This window comes from Puma concolor, chromosome A3 (genome assembly GCF_028749965.1).
Source record: "Puma concolor isolate L17-30 chromosome A3, mPumCon1.1.hap2, whole genome shotgun sequence".
Lineage (NCBI taxonomy): Eukaryota > Metazoa > Chordata > Mammalia > Carnivora > Felidae > Puma > Puma concolor.
The window spans coordinates 98580967-98602450 of NC_141669.1; the positions used below are offsets into that span (position 1 = coordinate 98580967).

Sequence of the window (21484 nt, forward strand, 5' to 3'; positions counted from 1 at the left end):
TAAAAGCAACCATGTTAACAAATGTAAAACCTGAACAACAGTCTATTTTTATTAACTCAGAGGAAAGGCAAGCCATTCAGTTCATGCTGAAATCTAATCAAGAAGTCTGTATTCCTTTTCTATTGCTGTATAGCAAATTCCTACAAACTTAAAAGAACACAAGTTTATTATCTCAGAGTTTTTGGTCATGGGTTAACGGGGTCCTTTGCTCATGATCTCGCCTTGCTTAAAGCAAGGTGTTAGCGGGGGCTGCAATCTCATGTAAGGCTTGGGATCCCCTTCCAGATTCACTGGTTGTTGATGGAATTCAGTTGCCTGTGGTTGTAAGACTGAGACCCTTAGCTTCTTAATAGTTTTTTTTTTTAATGTTGATTTATTTTTGAGCGAGAGAGAGTGCATGCACACGAGTGGGGGAGTGACAGAGAGAGAGGGGACAGATGATGAGAAGCAGGCTCTGTGCTGACAGCAGAGAGGGTGACATGGGGCTCCAACTCATGAACAGTGAGATCATGACCTGAGCTGAAGTCGGCCTCCTCACCAACTGAGCCACCCAGGCACCCCTGACATCTTTAGCTTCTTTTTAAATTTTTTTTTTTTTTTTAAATTTTTTTTTAACGTTTATTTATTTTTGAGACAGAGAGAGACAGAGCATGAATGGGGGAGGGTCAGAGAGAGGGAGACACAGAATCTGAAACAGGCTCCAGGCTCTGAGCTGTCAGCACAGAGCCTGACGCGGGGCTCGAACTCACAGACCGCGAGATCATGGCCTGAGCCGAAGTCGGCCGCTTAACCGACTGAGCCACCCAGGTGCCCCTTAAATTTTTTTTTTAATGTTTTTATTTTATTTTTGAGAGAGAGAGAGAGAGAGAGAGAGAGAGAGAACGTGGGGAAGGGGCAGAGAGAGGGAGACACAGAATCCAAAGCAGGCTCTAGGCTTTGAGCTTTCAGCACAGAGCCTGATGCAGGGCTTGAGATCACGGACTTTGAGATCGTGACCTGAGCCAAGGTTGGCCTCCTAACTGACTGAACCACTCAAGCGCCCCCCCCCCCCCCGCTTTAAAATTATTTTTATGTTTTTATTTTGTTTCTGAGAGAGACGCCTTTAGCTTCTAGCTCCATTCCCTGACATGTGCATCTGCACAACATGCCAGTTTGCTTCTTCAAAGCCAACAACTCAAAGCCTCTGTTGCTTAAGATCGCTCTTGCTTCTTCTTTTTCTGATCTATAGGTGCTCTTTTTATGGGGCTCCCCTGATGATGTAAGACACCTAGGATGACTTCCACTGTGATTAACTCAAAGCCAGGTGATTCGAAACCTTAATTACACATGAACAATCCCTTTAACCCTGCCCTATAATGCAACCTAGTCACGGGAGTGATATTGCACCATATTCCTAGTCCTGTTCACATTCAAGGGGAGGAGATTCTACAGGGCGTTTAAACAAGGGGGTGGGTATCTTGGGGGCATTTTAGAATTCTGCCTACTGCAACGGCTTTGGCTTCAGGGAAAAATGATTGAGAGATTTCAAAGAGAAGAATGGGGTCTAGTTGAAATCAAAGTGTGGTCCTCACAGTTCTTGAATACAACCACACAAGCGTTCTTTACCTGAGGTCTGGGCATTGTTTCCTGGTCTTTGTTGCCACGTCAGAAAACTGAGACTGGATGATGGGTCAGACCTTTAGTCTCCATCAGATGCACAGTGGCCCTGGCAATGACCACAGTTAGGCCAGGCTCTAGTGGACACACCTACTTGGGCTCTGTGGCTTGACAGCCAGGTTTGGACAGGCACTAGAATGGTCACCCATTCCTTCCTTCTGGATGGGGCATGTGGATTCAGGAAGCTGGGCAGACTCCCAGATAGCCAGGACTGTGGCTTTAAGGAAATACAGTTGGGAAACAGGCACACGAAGAAAGGGAGAGGGTAATGATGACGTCACCTTAGTAGGGGCAGCATTTTTCATCATGGCTGCAGTAAGGAGATATTGGCATATTAATTATTTGTAAGGTCTGCTTTAAGCAAGGCTTGGTCACCTAAGCATTTTTGATTCCCTGAGGTAAAAAGCCAAAGTAGAAAACTTTAGCGAAATGTTTCACATCTTGGGAATTCAGTGAGCATATCTGATAATGAGAAGGAGAGTAAGAAAGAAACAAAAGCCGTGGAGAAAATATTTTTTACATTTACATAAATGACTTTCTTGTGGCTTGTCATGTAATGTAAATATTGCTATCCTTTTTCTGAATAGATATGGTTGGTGATGAGCAGAATGGAATCCTAATAGTCTCATTGGCACCCATCCATCCATCCATCCATCCGTCCATCCATCATCCATCCATCCATTTATCCATCCATTCACAATTCAGTTATTTATTTATAGAAGAATCTCTATTAATGATCTCCTTGGGGAACAAGGCCTCCAGTTGATTCTCTCATGAACAAAAAATTGAAAGACATCTTGGTTTTTAAGCCGTTTAAATTTAGTCAAAGAGATGAGACTGCGTCAAAGGCCGTTAGAGAATTTAAGGTAAGAAAATGACTTTTGTGGGTTGCTTTTAGTCTGGGCTTCTTGGTGGAAGCAAATCTCTAGATGAAAAACTAATTATAATCCAATCATCCTTTGTATAGAACAAGCTTCTAGACAAATTCATATGCTGTCTCAACCTAAGAGAACATTCTTTAAATGCATTTAAGTATCTTCCCTTCTCTAACTTTTGGGGCTACTTCCTTGTTCTTGCTGTTGTGTTCCCATAGTGGGCAGTATTTTTATTTTCAGGACCACACTGTACACATTACGATGTAATTATATACTTACAAGTGTGCCTCCCCCCTTGAACTCTGAAATCCCTTGGGGGCGGGGACCAGATTTTTCACATTTTATAGTCCAGGCCCCTAGTACAGCATCTTGCACATGGTAGAAACCCTACAGGTCTCTTAAATGTTGACCTGGTCCAATGGAACAATAACTAGTCAACTGAGCAACAAGGAAAAATCGATTATCCAGATTTTTCTCTTTGTTTTCCCTGTAGTTATACATCTAGGTCCAAACAAGTAGATTCATTTCAGTTAAACCAGATTTTATTTTCTTCCATTTTTATACCAAAGTACATTCCTGCAAAAATGAACAGATTCCTCTACCACATGGGTTGAGTCAGATGATACTCATTTGATGGATGATCTGTCCAAATGATTAAGAAAAAGTTCTTATTCCCGGTAATCAGTCTGGTGTCCTGGTGATAAAGCACTTACTATGACCTGGCCAGCATTAGCAAGTACACAGAAAGAAGCCAACTCCTCCTTCCAAGAAGACATAAAGGTTGTTTAAACTTCAATTTCAAATGCAATATTAATGTGGTTATTTAAATATTAATCGGTCTAAAAGCCTGGAGCCATGCATGCGCTTAATACTTCATAGCGTCTGAGTCATTCAGGGCTGAGGACTGAGCCCATCTCCAGCAGGTGCCCTTTCATCATGGCGGCCACCTGCCACCTGGAGCCCTGGTGTGCACGCGGCTGCCAAGCTCAAAGGCAGTTCCTTTGGGCTCAGAGATGGCAGCCCTTCTCAGTGCTCCAGAGGCCCCTCTTCAGAGACAGTCACCTGTCAGGAACCCATCAAAAGAATGGAACAGTGCAGGTCCTGAGGGGTGGGCTCTTTTCTTTTACAAGAATGTCTTTTGGCGAAATAACCCTAGAGCATAAATATATCACGTTCCCACTTTTGAACCAAACCAAAGGACATAATTTGTCCTCTCCCATATGGGAACTTAATTACGTTTTTACCACCTGACGAGCTGTAGACATTACAGAAAAGAAATAGCTCTTGGCTACCTGCATGTGAATCATCCATACTGGGAGTCATATTCTCTCCAGGCCTTCAGCCACAGAGACTTCAGTTAATTCCGTGGCCTTCTACTTTCCTCACCAGGGACAAGCATTATGGGGAATGGAATGAGACATCCACCTATGAGGTGGTTGACAGCTGGGAGTAGGGAGTTCTGCATGTTAGAGTTTCCCTTCATCGCTGATAGAGGGCCATCATATGATTGAGCTCCTGATTTCATTTGCAAAAGTAGGAATGATGAATCAATATTCAGTGCAACTGAACAAATATCTATTAAATGTCTGCCAACCATCGTGCTAAATGTTAAGGGGGACACGAAATTAAAAAGTACACACTTTCCTACAAAGAACTTGTGATCTAGTTGTAAGGTAGTCATACATTATAGGGGAACAGCTTTGCTGAATGAGTGAATGAATGAGGTGCCAAAATGAATGATGAGATTAATCATCAGAATCTGGGAAAGCTTTCAAAGAAATACACGTTACAAGGCCTATCCCTAAAGATTTTGATTCAGTAGGTCTGGGGTAGGGGCAGAAACCTATATTCTCCTTATATTGGGATGGGCATCAGTCATGATGGGCGGACCAAGGAAGGGGTCTAGAATGGGTAACTGTAACAGCCACTGCATAAAAACAACCATAATATGTCAGTAGTGGATGACAACAAATATTTATATCTCTTACGGGTCTGCAGGTTGGCTGGGAGTTTGATGATCTAGGCTGAGCTCAGCCGGGTGGCTCTGCTTTCTTGCTTCTGGGGTCAGCTGGTTTTCACCTGCTATTGGTGGGGCTCCAAATGGTGGCTCTGTTTCTTTTTTTTTTTTTAATTTTTTTTCAACGTTTTTATTTATTTTTGGGACAGAGAGAGACAGAGCATGAACGGGGGAGGGGCAGAGAGAGAGGGAGACACAGAATCGGAAACAGGCTCCAGGCTCTGAGCCATCAGCCCAGAGCCTGACGCGGGGCTCGAACTCACGGACCGCGAGATCGTGACCTGGCTGAAGTCGGACGCTTAACCGACTGCGCCACCCAGGCGCCCCGGTGGCTCTGTTTCTTATTGCCGTTCTACAGATTGATGAGGGTGGCTTAGCTTCAGGCTCTGCCAGCTCCTCACCACCCCCCCACCCCTCGCTGGGTCCAGCGGGCTAGCCTGGGCATGCTTTTCTACCGGTGATGGTAGAGGCATAGAAGGGCGCATGGGAACCCGCAAGGCCTCTTAAGGCCTCGTCTCTGAACTGGCACAACACCTCTGCATTATTAAATTGCTTTAAACAAGTCATAAGGCCCAGCCTGAATGAAGTCAAGGGGTGGGAAATTTACTTCACCCCTCTAGAGGAAGTTTCTGCAAAGCCCCACAACAGAAGCCACAGGTCTAGGGAAGGATGGGTAGTTGGTGAATGTGCTCTTCCACAGTCCATGGAGAAACTCCAGCAAGAGCACGTGAATCTGCATCGATTTTCAGCACAGGGTCCAGGGGCTGCTCAGAGGGTGACCCACAGTTTCCCAGCGGAAAGATGAAGGCTCTCGGGAAAGACGCAGCCCATCACCCCTGCCAGCAGGGTAGATGCCTGCGGCCTGCCCCGTGGTCACGTAAACATCTGGAGATGTCATTCCCTGGCCTGGAGAAATCCCCATTTGGAAAAATTGCTGTCTTACCATCCCTACACTCGCCTTGGAAATTAGCCCTCCCCTCTGAATATCCATGAATATCCTTTTAGTTCAAAGATCTGTGACAGAGAAGCGGCATGTGGATCCGAAATTCTCCTTCCCAGGGCTATCCTTCATTATATCCCTGGCCGTGAGCCAAGGGTTTTCTTTCTCCCTGTGTCATCTGTTTGCCTGGATGTTCTTTTTCAAATAAATCTCTTATTTTTTCAAATAAAACACACTTTACCTTTCAGAGAAATCTCATAGAGTCTCTTTGGTAACTTCCACTCTTTTGGCTTCTGCTTTACAAGCTCATGACCTTACCCTTAAGTCTGGACGAGGTGCCCTTTTTCTCTTTTGAGAACTCTGAGCTGACTGTGGAGTGCACTGAACGATGGCACTGTTTTTTTAAGGCATTCCCCTGCTTCTCCTCCAGCAGGACAAGCTGCCGTCGTGCGAAGTTGTAATCTCAACTCTTGCGAAGGAGATAACCATTTGTGTATCTGCCCCCACCCCCCCACATTATCTCAATGATACCATGCAACAAACCTGATGTTTGTTTTTCCAATTTCACAAATGAAGAAATTAAAGCTCAAGGGGGTTTACAGGGTTAGTCTAAGGCTGCAGAGCTATGAATTAGGGAGCCAGTTGTCACACTCAGGTTTGACTCAGTTTCCCACCGTTGTCATACTATAATCCCACCCTTGCTGGCTGATTTTCAGCTTCCGGCACCTGTCACTCTGTGTCTGAAGACTCCCTATCCAGTGACTCTATTCTGCGTGTATGGTGGGGAGGCCAGAAGAGCCAGGGAGTTAGCCCCCGATCTCCCCACCCTATACCTGCTTCTGGGGCACAGCCCTCAACCACTGATTGACAAGAGTTGGGTGATAACTCTGAGAAGGCTCTGTCTACACTGCTTCCCAGAGTGCTACAGTCAGATTAAGCTCCCATTAGCCCTCAGTGGTAATTGGCTGCCTAACAAACCCTTTCTTGGCCGCTCTCCTTTCTGATATCACTTCCCTTCTCCCCGGCTAGTGCTTCCTGGGATCTTTTCCCAAATAAACGACTTGCCTTTAAATCTCTGTCTCAGGTATGCCTCTGAGAAAACACCAAGCCACAGCAAGAAGACTCTTCTTGGATTATACAGAACCACTAGCCATTTCTTCACCCCTGTACCTCAGCAGAGCAGGCCTTGGAGCAAAGCAGGAGATGCTCAGTTCTGTATCCCCCGCCCCTCCTCTGAAAGCTGCCACCTCCGTCACCCTTCACATGTTCTTGAAGGAGTCTCCCTCTTTTCTGTACATCTGGAAGGACCCCTAGGCTTGGACCAGTACTGTGAGCACAGACCTATGGTGTTCACCACCTGGGCGCTGCAGTGTAAAGTGATGAACAGCCCTGCCTGCCTGCCCCTCACCTGTTAGATGCATCCCACACCTGTGTCCTCACTGACTCGGACTCCTCTGGAGAACAACCCTGCCTGGTTTCCCTCTTCCTCTGGGGCTTGCATATAGCAGGCCCAACACACAGAGATTCAACTGAGTTCGAGCACACATCCAGACCGTTTGCACAGAGAGAACAGGAACTCTGCTTTTGACTCGGTCTAAAATTGTTTCTTGGCTAATACCCATTCCATGTTATTACTGTCGGGATGGAGAAAGGAGGATTTTAATCATTTGGAATAGTGAGCATTGACCAGGGGGACTGGATCCCTCGGATTAAATTCAATCACAGAACCATAGAGTAATAATAAAAGAAGTGTCTCTTATTATCCTTTGCCCCTAACAATCAACAGATTCACTGTAGATTTGTTGAATTAAATTAGCACTAATGACTTACATTTATATACTGATTTTCAGTTTTCAAACGATTTCAATTCTCAGTTTGAATAGAGAGAACACTGGAGTACCAGCATCCTCAAATTTGTCTCTTTAATATACAGAATAAAGAAGCTTTGAAAATAATTCTGCGTTGGGAAACATTTTGCCTGATTTGGTTATCAAGCAATTTTTGTCATAGCCGTCTAAAAACCTCTGATAGAGCTTTCCCTTCTCATTGCAAATAATCAGTAACAAGAGGGAATTTTCTCCACACAATACATTTCTGTTTATTGTAAACCCTTAATACATTTAAGGGTCATTAACCCATGTGAATGTTGCCAGAACCAGGCCTATATGACCTTTGGTCTGTCACCCATGTCCCTGCTGAGCTCTGTCCAGCTGCCTGCACCACCTCTCTTTGTCAAGGGCTTTCTCTGAGACCCTGGAAGGTAGGAGGTGCTAGAATGTTCACATCCACATCCCTAGGACCAGCCTTCAACCAATGACTGATGGGAGTTGATGTACAAAAACCCAGCCCTGGCCCACATATTCTACTCCATCTCCTGGATTCCCCAGTGAGCTTGAGTTGGAGCCTCTCGCCATGGTGACTTTGATAACACACCATCTATGGCCTGCCTTCCCTTCCATATCTCATTCACCCCTCTCTCCTTGCTTCCCAGAATCACCTCCCAAATAAACTACTTGCACTCTGACTCTTGTCTCAGGGTCTGCTTCTGGAGAAACCCAAACACAGACCTTCCCAAAGCACATTTCACTAGAAGCGCTGGGCAAACTCATCACATCCGAGCCATTAAGTCACCTAACAAAGTGTGACACTGCCTGTTAATCCTTTACTCAAACAATTTTTGAGTTTATCACCGTCCACTGATTTCATTGCTCTCCCGGGCAGCTTTCCTCCACTTGCCATTCTCATTCTCTTAATTATAGTGTAAAATTTTTAATTAAAAATAAAGAAGATAAATTTGGTTGGTTAGTAGCTTCAAAGTTGTCATTCCCAACTCTACACGGAGCGAGAGAGACGCTGACTGGAGCAAGCCAGTTCAAGTTCAAGTTCTCCACTGAGAAATTTAGAAGGAGATCTCTGGATGCTGTTTTTTCACCTGTACCAATGACGTGGAAACACTTCACAGCCAGGCATAATTATATATGATTTTTTGGTAAGATTCCAAGTGTTTGATAAATGTTGAAGACTCAGACCTTCCTCTGGATGGAAGCTGTCAAAAAGTGCAGTTTTGGTCAGAACTCACGTGTTCTGTTCTATTCTTAGGTGATGTCTAGTTTAAGTTTACAGGAGATAGTGTCATCTCCTCGACAACATCCCCACCAAATGGCCATCAACCCTCCCCTTGACCATTTTCAGATAACTCATTATTTCCCAGGAGACCTAACTCCTTTGATTAATAACCTCAGAGACTGGACAGTTCTTCCTCTGACTGAACTATACTCTTTGTCCTGCACTTGTGGGCGGGGATTTTCTTGGGAGAAAGTGCTGAATAAGTTGAATGTCTCATTCCTCATGGAGAATTTGAAATATTTAAAAATGTATCTAATGTGCCTCTTACCGTTTTCTCCCCAGTTTTTTCGGCTGTCCTGAGTATGTCATGGTTGGGAGTCCCTCAAGCATCCTTGTCACTATCTGTCATTTTCCCTCTCTGAGATGGCCATTGGAAGCAAACTCATCCAATAATTGAGGATTGGGATGTTTAAACTATTTTTTTTTAGTTTGTGTATTTATTTTGAGAGAAAGAGAGAGAGAGATAGAGAGAAAGAGAGAGGGGAGAGACAGAAAGAGAGAGAGAGAGTAAGGAAGGGGCAAGAAGAGGAGGGGAGAAAGAATCCCAAGAAGGCTCCGTGTCGTTCGCACAAAGCCCAATGCAGGGCTCAATCTCACGAGCCATGAGATCACGACCTGAGCTGAAATCAAGCGTTGGATGCTTAATGGACTGAGCCACCCAGGGACCCCAAGGACTAGGATGTTTAAATAAATCACAGCATAAGACAATACTATGTAGCCCTCATAATCATGTTTTGAAGACTATTTACTACTATAAAACTATTTACAACTTGTCAAGTGGAAGAGGGGTGCTGTACATGCAACAGAGCCTGATTTCATTAAAAAATACACACAGAGAAGTGAAAGCCCAAGACATGCTAAAATATTAAGAATGGTGCCATGGCTGCTTTTGAGTCTGTATCGTGATTTGTCCAAGTTTTCTTTTTTTTTAAAAAAAAATTTTTTTTTCAACGTTTTTTATTTATTTTGGGGACAGAGAGAGACACAGCATGAACAGGGGAGGGGCAGAGAGAGAGGGAGACACAGAATCGGAAACAGGCTCCAGGCTCCGAGCCATCAGCCCAGAGCCTGACGCGGGGCTCGAACTCCCGGACCGTGAGATCGTGACCTGGCTGAAGTCGGACGCTTAACCGACTGCGCCACCCAGGCGCCCCTGTCCAAGTTTTCTACAGAGAACATGTATGTATTTTTTAATCGGAATTTTTTTTTGAAAGAAAGAAAACAAAATAAAAAAGAACACAATGCTCATAGAAGCCATGGAGTTGTTCAGGTATATATCTGATACTGCAGAATAGAGGGGAGCTTGGCACCTCCCTCCATGGATGTTTCATTTTCCAATTTCAGATCTGGGTTTCTGGCAGATGAACCCCGCTGTTGATTAGCGTTGTACCTGCCATTCATCAGAGCCCCCGGGGGTTGTTTTCCCATGTGAATTACTATCTCTTTGGACTCTGGCAACTGGCATTGGGGGCAGCCTGTCCCAGAAGCACAAGGGCGGGGTGGGGGGTGGGGGAGAAGGGAGGGGTGCCTAGGTCACTCTCCATGTGAGTAACCTCAGGATGTTTCCATAGTGTAGTGATTCCATAGTGTAGTGTTTCCCTTGCGCAGTGTCCATTCATCGGACACAGAAGTGACCTGCAGAGGGCCTGGATTGGCTGGAGGGAGGCCAGGCACTGACAGCCGCCAGCCCATCTGACAGCCACTCCACCCCGAGGTCCTACGAGCTGTAAGATGCAGTAACATTGGTTTGTGGAAACGAATAGAACCCTATTTGGCAGCTCTGCAGGGTGCTGGGTCCTGGAGATGGGGGGAAGCTTAGCAGCCTGTGAAAAGAATATAAATGCCTCTGTGCGCAGAGAGTGGCCCTCTGAGGAGGAACCGGCCGCCCCTGCAGACTATCATCCCTGCCATCTCTTCCTAAGGAAAGGCCTCTGGGTGTCAGAGCCTTGGAGAACACGCAAAACACGCCTTTCCCACTCTCTCCTTCTGAGAACTCTTTAGGGCCCTGCAGTTATTGGGGAGGCAGAGGAAGGGAGGTCATTGGAGGAGGCAGATGAGGCCGTGCATGGAGGCAGAGGAGGGGCGCCTGGGTGGCTTAGTTGGTTGAGCGTCTGACTTCGGCTCAGGTCATGATCTTATGGTTCATGAGTTCGAGCCCCGTGACGGCTCTGTGCTAAGAGCCTGGAGCCTGCTTTGGATTCTGTGTGTGTGTGTGTGTGTGTGTGTGTGTGTGTGTGTGTGTGTGTGTCTGCCCCTCCCCTGCTTGTGTGCACATGTTCTCTCTGTCTCTCAAAAATAAATGAACATTAAAAAAAAATTTTTTTTTTGGGGGGGCGCCTGGGTGGCTTGGTCGGTTAAGCGTCCATCTTCGGCTCAGGTCATGATCTCACGGTCCGTGAGTTCGAGCCCCGAGTCAGGCTCTGTGCTGATAGCTCAGAGCCTGGAGCCTGTTTCAGATTCTGTGTTTCCCTCTCCCTCTGCCCCTCCCCTGTTCATGCTCTGTCTCTCTCTGTCTCAAAAATAAATAAACGTTAAAAAAAAAAATTAAAAAAATTTTTTTTTTAATTTACAAAATTTAAGGAGGCAGAGGAACAGCCAGGGAGTCAGCTCCATGGTACTTGCAGTGGGGGAAGGTCACAGAGAAGAGGCGGGAACTGTTTCCTCAGACACAGCAGATGGGTGCTGAGACAGAATCTGCAGCTCCCAGGCCGTTTCTTAGTGTCTTCTCTGCAGAGGTGGATTCTCCTTTTTGGGAATAAAACTCTGATTTAATTTCTGTCCTTTCTTTCTGGGGGCATATTGGCTGGACTGTACCAATGGTTCATTTAACTTTTCTTTAAATTCTTTTCTTTTAAAAAATTTTTTAAAAACATTATTTATTTTGAGAGAGAGAGAGAGAGAGCAAGCAAGGGAGGGGCAGGGAGAGAGGGACAGAGAATCCCAAGCAGGCTCAAACTCACAAACTGTGAGATCATGACCTAAGCCGAAATCAAGAGTTGGACGTTTAACTGACTGAGCCACCTAGACGCCCCCAACCCTTTAAAAAAATTATTATTCCAAAAGATAGTCCAAAGTATACTCCTTAGATTTGTAAGACCCATGAAGCAAATAGAAGCTCAGCACATCGGTGCTTCCTTTCCTGATGCCTAATGCACTAAACAGATGATAAACTTTGTTCTCTCTTTGCAGTGTGGACACACATACCTTCTAGGATGAATAACCCAGAACGTTGATCTCCCAACGCTTCTGCTTGTTAACAATCTTTACCTAAGTCTACATTCTTCCAACTATGAGTCTCTTAAGCTAACTAAAGTAACATTGAAAAAAAGCCTTTAGATCTGGAGGTTATAGGAAAAGTACAGCTTAGTAATAGTTTGGATAATTTCAAGCAGACACAGCAGTGCTTGACTAGGATGCTCCCTGGGGTTAACATAAAGCAATCTCTTCATGTTGAAAGGGTTTGCAGGTTTCATCAGGAAAGCAGTGTTTGATTTGCTATGTAAGAAGTTAGAGCACGTGGGTCTAGCTCAACAGTGTTTATTACGATTTTCTGTTCATATGTCTTACTCGTCAAGAGATACCAAATGGTGCGCTCAGCGTTGCAGGGGAAAGTCGGGGTGGGGTGCTCCTAAGCACAAAAACAAAAAAAAAAGATGACGTCCTTGCTTTCATAAAGCTACGGTTGCGATGTGAGGTGCCCCTCTTTTTGGCTTTTTGCGATTGGTTTTATCCAGCGAGAACCCAAACGGCTCATTTACACCCTTCAATTCAATATCCTCATCGAGAGCTGATGGGAAACCTTGCCGAGGCTCTCTCTTCTTCGCCTCTCCCTTGTCTCTTGGCTCTGTTCTTTCAGACCCCAAGTTTCCTTATCGTCTTCTCACAAAGCCACTACCGTTACCTGTTGCCAGGCTCCACGCCTTGTCCCTTTGCTTCGGGCCTGAGCTGAGGCTCCAAGAGGGGCCGGGCTAGCGTGCAGGTGTGCGCATGCGTGCATGTGTTTCTGTGTGTGTGCCCCCCCGCCCGTGCAGATCGGCTGGTACTTACATAGTTCGAGGCCAGGTCCGGGTGCAGGTAGTCAATCCCTGTGAAAAGAGCACCGCAAGATGAAAGGTTAATACCTGCCACTGTGTCCTCCGGAAAGTTGCTCAAGAAAGTACCCTCCTGGTGGGGCTGGCGCCAGGACAGTTGGACGGGGTGAGCCCCTGAGCCTTAGTCCCAGGCTTGTGTTTCCGTTCCCGAGTGAGGGTGGGGCGTACCCACCAGATGCGTCAGAGGGGCGAAGCCAGTTAAAGCTGGGGCCCTGGGATAAGACTTTTGACATAAATGTCAGTACTAAGGGGCTTAGTGGCTGCAAGATGGATGGTTCATCAGAGCAGCGATCTAAGATTTGTGAAAATCCTGACATTTCCAAAGCACCGGCAGACATTTCTTTTGAAATGAAAGTGGCCCTGGGGAGGAAAAACGATTATTATTTAACAGGGTACAGACAGCCATGGATTAGGGGAGCGTCCTCTGGCACGGAGATAATAAGAGGAACACAGGCTGCGTGGGAAAAGGCGATTAGGCAGAGAGCAAATGTCTTCAGATGAAGTGTCCTGGGTGGGAGCTGATGCTTGTCTCTGCGGAACGTGGCTTTCCAGGAAGCCTGAGACTTCAGCCTCCCTGCACCAGCCCCGTGCTTTCTCCTGGACGTGGCCTGTCTTGTTGCCTAAGATTGGTTATAAGGGTAGAATTAGGAGCACCGGCGCATTCCATCACAGGTGAACCTCAGCAAGCACGTGGAAACTCAAGGCCACACTGGAACTCTCGTCCAGGTCTGCGGAGCCGTAGAACCTTTGCAGCAGTTACACCTGAACATCCGGCCCTTTGCAAAACCGGCCAGGTTCCTGCACCACCTGACATAATGGTCACGCGTGTAGGTTTTGGAGTCAAAGACCCGAGTTTGGATCTCAGCAGTGCCGCCAGCTGGCCTGGTGACTTCAGGCCAAGTGCTTGGCCTCTCTGAGCTTGTTTTCTTCACCACCAAGTGGGGGTGTGATCAGTGGCATTAGCTCCATTGACATTCAGTAGCTCTGTTGGGTTTGCCATATTTAAAAGCTAGAGGTATCACTCAGTGCCTCCGGTAGGTAGCATCTTCCCTGCGAGCACACTGAGGCCTGGCTGCTGTTACAGCTTTGCCCCATGTAAAAAAGAACCAGTATCAGGATGTTTATCTCAAAAAAAGAAATCTTCCTTTGTTTTCTTCTGGTTACGCAAGAAATTTCTGGACTGGGAGTCACCATTCTACGAACATATGTTACATTTTGCTGCTGATATTTTGACATGTGAAGGGTTCAAATGGCTGCCTCCTAAAGTCTAAGAGAGTATAGCCTATCACTTACCACCCACCATCCTCCTCCTCCTCCCCCCCCCCCCCCCCCAACGACTGTGCAAGGACAGGGGTTAGAAGATTCAAAGACTAGGGGTGCCTGGGTGTCCCAGTTGGGTAAGCGTCCTACTTCAGCTCAGGTCATCACCTCACGGTTGGGGAGTTTGAGTCCCACATCGGGTTCTGCACTGTCCGTGCAGAGCCTCCCTGGGATTCTGTCTCTCCCTTTCTCTCTGCCCCTCCCTGACTTGCATGCAATCTCTCTCTCTCTCAAAATAAATAAATAAACTTTTTTTTTTTTTTTAAAGAAGATCCAGAGACTCATATTTTAAAGGTTGCAAGCCCTGTCCTGGACCTTAATTCAGAAATAGTCCCTTTCAGCTGTGGGATGGGTTGAGGATGAGCACAAGCTATGGAGACCAGCAGATCCAGTTATCCTTTAGGCTCAGACACTATAATAATTGTGAGGCTTCAGCCAGGCGGCATCATCTCCCGGAGCTTCCGTTTCCTCATCTTTGAAACAGGAATATTATGTACCTTGCAAAGCAGTGTTCAAGATGAGGGCCGATTCGTTGAAAGTGTTTAACATGTAGTAAACACCCGATAAGTTATATTTACGGTCATCACCCTTAATAGCATCACCTACCACATCATTAGAGTCCTGTGGATAATTCAGAAGAGCAGAAATAGTTTTAAAAATCTCCTTGGTCTTAGAATATTGTGTTGAAGTCAGATTGTTGTACATATTTGTTGCAGTTGGTTATGGTTTGTGAACTCAATGTCAGGCAAAATATTTTGTAACATATAGATAAGTTAAACATAGACATGCACACAGAGAATATGTTTCTTTTCTAGCAGGGGGTCAATTTTTTTTTGGCATAATTATACTTCTTAAGCTTATTTCTTTAGTGATCTCTACACCTCACATGGAGCTGGAACTCCAGACCCTGAGATCAAGAGTTGCATGCTCTGCTGATTACGCCAGTCCGGGAGCCCGGCATAATTGTCCTTCTATTCATGCTCATACTGTGTAAGAAGATCCTGGTGTATGTATAGCCACACCTACACCTTGGGAAAGCCAGCTACAAGCCTCCCGCCCAGACACTCTGAGGCAGAAGCATCCAGTATGCACAATCCCAGATGATACACCTCCCCAACAAATCAAGCTGACTTAGACACCTGAGTATTTCCCCTGAGGGGGTGCACTGTTCTTGGAAGAACTCCAATACGATGTCGAGGTGCAGAACGGATGGAGTGAGCTCCTATTCCATGCAGGGAGTCAGTTTTTATTTTTATTAAAAAAATTTTTTTTTCTTTTTTCCAACATTTATTTATTTTTGGGACAGAGAGAGACAGAGCATGAACGGAGGAGGGGCAGAGAGAGAGGGAGACACAGAATCGGAAACAGGCTTCAGGCTCTGAGCCATCAGCCCAGAGCCTGACGCAGGGCTCGAACTCCTGGACCGCGAGATCGTGACCTGGCTGAAGTCAGACGCTTAACCGACTGCACCACCCAGGCGCCCCCAAAAAAAATTTTTTTAAGGGGCCCCTGGGTGGCTCAGTCGGTTAGGCATCCGACTTCGGCTCAGGTCATGATCTCATGGTTTGTGAGTTTGAGGCCTGCGTCTGGCTCTGTGCTGACAGCTCGGAGTCTGGACCCTGCTTCTGTGTCTCCGTCACTCTCTGCCCCTCGAGAGAGAGACAGACAGACAGAGCGAGCCAGCAGGGTAGGGGTAGAGAGGGAGGGAGAGAGAGAATCCCAATCAGGCTCCAAACAGTGCGAAGCCCGATGCGGGGCTAGAATCCATGAACCGTGAGATCATGACCTGAGCTGAAGCCAAGAGTCGGACGCTTAACTGACTGAGCCACCCAGGGAGTCAGTTTTTAAAACACGATTCCGTGTTCTGATAGTGCAAGTCGTCTGGATCAGAAATTTTCTGAGAAATAGTAGTCTATTCTCTGTGAAAGGAAAATATCAAGGCAGAGAGATAAGAGACCTGAAGGAAATTAAAATTAAAATAAGATAAAATTTGCCTAATTAAAATGAAGGATCTTGAATTAGGTTGAGGGGAAGACTAAGTGTTAAGTCAGAATAGATACAGTCTTTGGTCTAAGAAAGAAGAGATTATTGATAGAACCATGAGGGATGACAGACATGATTCAAAAAAGAAACAACGAACTAAATGAAGCATGAAAATAACGGTCTGGTAATTAAAGAGTATTTTAATATTTTTGTATATTTGATTATCTTTTCAGGTGGAATGTACTGAATACATTTTCTCAGTCAGCTCTTATTTATGTTTTATTTCTTGCATTATTAATGTATTCATTTTTATTCTTCACTCATTGGTTTATTTCCAGCAGTGAATGCCGGGCACTATGTAGGTCCTGGAAAATCATAGACTGTGTAGACACAGAATCTGAACTGTTCAACTATGTATGGCTCCCAGTCTACAGGGGGGACCAGCTCATTGCCAGCCAATCACAACGCGCTGTGGTATGCAAATGACAATTACTTGGTTATATTTTACATTAGTATCCTGTCATCAGTGTCAGCGTTTTGAGAAAGTCTAATCCACAATAGTCCAAACTCTCAGGAAGCTCTGATGGTTCTGGAGACCTCGGGGAATTACCAAGGAGCTCCATGTACATATTCCTAGTTACAGTTCCTAGTTAGTAGTTTGGTTGAGACGTATAACAATACCACACACCTCCTTTGGAGGTAGGTGTGTTTTCTCCTCTTTCATCTGAGTGGGCTACAACTGCTTCTACTGATAAGATGTTGCATGACTTTCAAGGTGAGGTCAGAAAAGGCCAGACATCTTCCACCAGTTCCTTTTAGACACTGGTCCACTTGGGGGAAGCCAGCTGCCATGGAAGAAGCCCATATGTCGGCCCGTGGTATGAAAGGCTCAGCTGAGCTACAGAAGCCAACGTCAATGGCCAGCTATGGGAATGAGCCATGGACGTCCACCCTAGCTGAGCCTTTGGATGGCTGCAGCCCAGCCAACATCTGCCCACAACTGTCTGATAAACCTCGAATGAGAAGTGCCCAGACTGGCTCTCCCTGAGTTCCTGTGCCACAAAATCATGAGCAAAATAAAGAGTTAATCTAAGCTGCTAAATGTTGGTGTCATTCGTTACACAGGAATAATGACTGGAACAGATACCCCAATGGCCCTTCTGAGAACCATGAAACCCAAGTTAGGGGAGAAAGCACTGCTTTCCTATGTGATGCAGACTTCTAACTCTCTTGGGAAAGTGTGGCTGACTGCCTGGTCCTTAGGCTTGGACCTCCACTTAAAAGGAGGAGATCCCACTCACAAAGACCCACCAGGGGGCAGAGCCAAGGGGTGGGCTTCAAACACTGAAGATGGTGGTTCAGATCAGTTTGGGTAATTTTTTGTCTCCCTAAACCTTAGTTTCTTCATCTGCAAAATGTGGGTAATAGTACGAATCTTAGAGGATAATTGTGACTGTGTTTCTAAATTGTCAGGCAGTGCCTAGTACACAGTGAGCACTCAAGAAATGTTAGTTTCCATTGTTATTTCAGCTTGAAGTTCTCTCTGACCCTGCCTCCCTGGCCCTCAGTCTTACTTCCTTGGCTCCATCTGATGTTGACTAACGGCCTTGACTCCTGCCTTCACTGACCATCTTTGACCCCGAAAGCCTGCACCTGTCCTGAACTGTGCCGGTGATGGCTGGTGGCTCCTATCCATCTCTGTGTCTTGTTATGGCCACATCCTGTTTTCCAGCTCAAGTTTCCAACGTGAAACAACTCTATTTGCAACAAAGGGGCTGAGTTGTTATCATTACGTGGGGTCCTTGCTGACATCTACATACATGCCCGGAACATCAGAGCAAACCCTTAAGAAATGCTTTCTGCCCCTTTGAGCCGCAGCTAACCGTGGAGGTACTCTCCTATTGATGTGTAGTGTATGGAAATGACATTAAGTTGCATCGAAATGAAAGTAGGAGATACGTGTTTTAAACGTTTATTTTGAGAGAGAGTGAGAGAACACAAGCCGGGGAGGGGCAGAGACAGAGGGAGAGGAAGAATCCCAAGCAGGCTCCGTGCTATCAGTGCCGAGCCTGACGTGGGGCTGGATCCCATGCCCGTGAGATCACGACCTGAGCTGAAATCAAGAGTCGATGCTTAACTGACTGAGCCACCCAGGTGCCCGAAAGCGGATATTTATTGAGCATGTATTGAGTCATTGGATTTGGCAGAGAGGATGTTGGCCCAGTTCTGAGTTGTGCAACCAGAGAGCGTAAATGGCTTTTAAAACTGAGCTGTCTATAGATTGACTCTTCCACATGCAGATAATCAAATTATTTCCCATGGAGGCCAAAATAAAGAGCCAAAGATTATAAAATATGATGTTTATTTTGCTCTTAGGTATGAAGGTCAGTATCTGTGTCTGTCTTTACCTTGGTTGGGAATGATATCTTGCTAAGCAAATATCTGAGAAATGATACCATACCATCCACTGATGCTCCCGGCCTCACCATAGTGCTTCCCATTCTAGGTGTTAGGGCAGAGGTGCCCAATGACACGGTGACGGCTGCTAAGCATCGTCCTTGTTGCATAGGAGGCCACTCGTGTCTCAAATGTGTTCGTCTTGGTATTCCACAGCGGATTTGGAGAACGGCTTGGTAGTCTTTCTCTTCTTCAGTTACCATACTGAATAAGCATGCGCTGAATTAAAGACGGTCACAAATCCTTCGTTTCTTTCCACAGCCAGGGTGTGGAACCTATTCCCCCTCCTCTGGGATCTAGCCCTGAGACCATTCATCCAACAGAAGTGGCAGAGTGATGCTTGCTCATTCCATGTCCAGCCTACAGGTGGCCTGGAAGCTTCCACTTCTCATTTCTTAGAATGAACATTGGGTCCCTAAGCCATCTGTAAGAAATCCAACCACCTTGCTGGGGAGACCGTGTCGAGAGGAGAAGTCCTGGCACTACGTGGAGCAGAAGGGAGGACGAGCCATTTGAGCATCCCAGTCAAGCCTCCAGTCGACACTGGCCCCAGTTGCATTCTGACCCCAGCTGCGTAAAAGACCCCAGGGAGACCAATAACAGAACTTTCCAGCTGAGCCAGGTCAACCCACAGAACTGTGAGAGAGAACAGTGGGGTGGTTGTGTTAAGCCACTCAATTTTGGGGTGATTTGTTCTGTAGCAGTAGATGACCAAAAGAGCGGAGAAGTTAGGAGTTTAAATGGGGGGTGGGTGGGCAGAGAGTTCAGTTCTGGGGGGATTCCCAAAGGCTACTAAAGCAGAAGAAATAATATCAAACAGTAAACTCTGCTGAGACTTTCTTTCTAAATTTTTTTTTTTTAATGTTTATTTTTGAGAGACACAGAGAGAGAGACAGAGCATGAGCGAGAGAGGGGCAGACAGAGAGGGAGACACAGAATCCGAAGCAGGCTCTGGGCTGTCAGCATGGAGCCCGATGCGGGGCTTGAACTCATGAACCGCGAGATCGTGACCTGAGCTGAAGTTGGATGCTCAACCAACTGAGCCACCCAGGCGGCCCAACACTTTCTTTCCTAAAGGGTTTGGCTTCTCAAGCCAGGAAGGATGGATCAGAGTCAGGGCTCATCCTCCCCCTTTCTTCCAGTAAAGAAAGAATTCTGACATGGGCAGCACGGGCTGTTGGAATTTTTGTAGGAGCAATGTGCCTGTCTGTGGCTACCGCAGTGCCACTTTTAGGGTGCCCCTCGAGTCCCCCAGATGCTGTGTGATTACAATATATCCTAGGCAGACTTCCCCCAAACGTAGGTGCATCTTTCTCCCGGGTGAGCTGGCTTAGCCACTTTTGGTTTCCAAAGCATTAGGAAGGAAGAAACAGTCATAAGCTCCCAACATCCAAGTTCACACGCGTACTTTCTCCTGCAGAGCTCCTTTCTTCTTGTGAAAGCCCTCGGCCACCGGAGAAAGCTGTTACATCCACTTCAAAACCTCTCACACATCAGAAAACACGAGGCATTGTTTTTCTGTGGATATTTAATGAGCCTGTGCGAAGACAGCACCAATTCTAAGCATGCCGGCTCCCTGTGTCACCATTAATTTGGCTTCAAAGGCTTGCTTTGGAGAGCATAGTGTTCTTTGAGGCGCTTCAGAAGGGAAAGGCTCCATTGTTTCATCTCTGTATAGGCTTTCTGTGTAATTGCGTCAATATAGCACAGCCACACAGGGGAGCTTTTCCTGGAGGATCCAGGCGGCTGATGAAGGACAAGAGTTATCTCCCCAGTGACATGACCGCAGGGCAGAGATTCTCCAGGACCTTGGCAGAGCCAAGGACGCGTATAGTTACAAAAACACCAATTCATCAAACGCATTGGTTTTTGTATCACAAACTATAGGAAATAGTTTGTCTGGCAGGCATAGGGGGTAAAATAACATCTTATAGGGGGCATATGTCATAAAATGTTTTCAAAGTCTGCTTTACCAGGGTTCATTCTGAAAGTAGCAATAAAGTCGAAATTTCTCCAGACTCCAATCCTGTTACCAAAAAGCTATTTTGTGGATGTAAAACCACACTGTGTAATAGAACTTTCTGTGATGATAGTAAAGTTGAATTGAATTTCAGCAGCCGCTAGCTAGCCCCTTGTGGTCATTGAGGACTTGAAATGAGGCTAAGGTGATTGAGGAATTGAATTTTTAATTTGATTTGGCCTTAATTAATTTAAACTTCAGTGTAAATTGCCACATATGGTCAGTGGCCATTGCACTAGACTGTGGATCTGGAGAAATAGATGATAAACACAAGTGGGTTTAGAAGATACTGGAGGTAAGGTATAAACAGTGGCTCAATAAGAAATTACAGGTCAGTGATGGTCAGTTTTCCTTCATTCATTTTTTTTCTTTATTAATCCAATAAATATTTGTTAAAGGCATCCTGAAGTATGAGGACCACTGATCTGGAGAAAGGGAGGGATTTTGCCACAATATAGATGGTGGTTGAGTTTAGCAGCATCTCCAAAACAGTGAATCTTTCTTAAAAAAATTTGTTTTAACATTTATTTATTTTTGAGAGAGACAGAGAAAGCAAGCAGGGGAGGGGCAGAGAAAGGGAGACAGAGAATCTGAAACAGGCTCCGCCCTGGGAGCGCAGAGCCCAGTGAGGAGCTCAAACTCACAAACTGTGAGATAATGACCTGAGCCGAAATCAAGAGTTGGACGCTTAACTGACTGAGCCCCCAAACAGTGAATCTTTTATATTGCAAAGGCATGCAAAGACACACTTGCTTCCAAATGATGCAAAGGCTTTGAAATACTCACCATCATCCATAATTCCAATGGTGACACCTTTCCCTGTGTATCCCAGCTCCCAAGCTTCTGCCACATTCAAATCAAGGCCAGGAGTGCCATCGGCTTGCCCTGTGTTGATCTGGTTCAGGAATTCCAAAGCAGAGAATCTTGTTAGTCTGGTGCACCTGTCTAAATGTTTGCAGGGCCAACTCAAAGGCCAAGTCTTCCAGGAAACCATACTTC

At 45.9% G+C, this 21484-nt stretch overlaps 1 protein-coding gene across 1 annotated transcript in view; it reads right to left on the bottom strand.

Moving 5' to 3' along the window:
• The window catches only part of PCSK2 (proprotein convertase subtilisin/kexin type 2), a 275623-nt gene that overhangs the window by 108696 nt on the left and 145443 nt on the right, over window positions 1-21484 (bottom strand). Inside the window, exons 4-5 of the mRNA XM_025931920.2 lie at window positions 21272-21380; window positions 12662-12699 (exon numbers count right to left, since the gene is read on the bottom strand). Coding sequence (XP_025787705.2) covers window positions 12662-12699; window positions 21272-21380 — 147 coding nt within the window. The remainder of the gene's footprint in view (window positions 1-12661; window positions 12700-21271; window positions 21381-21484) is intronic.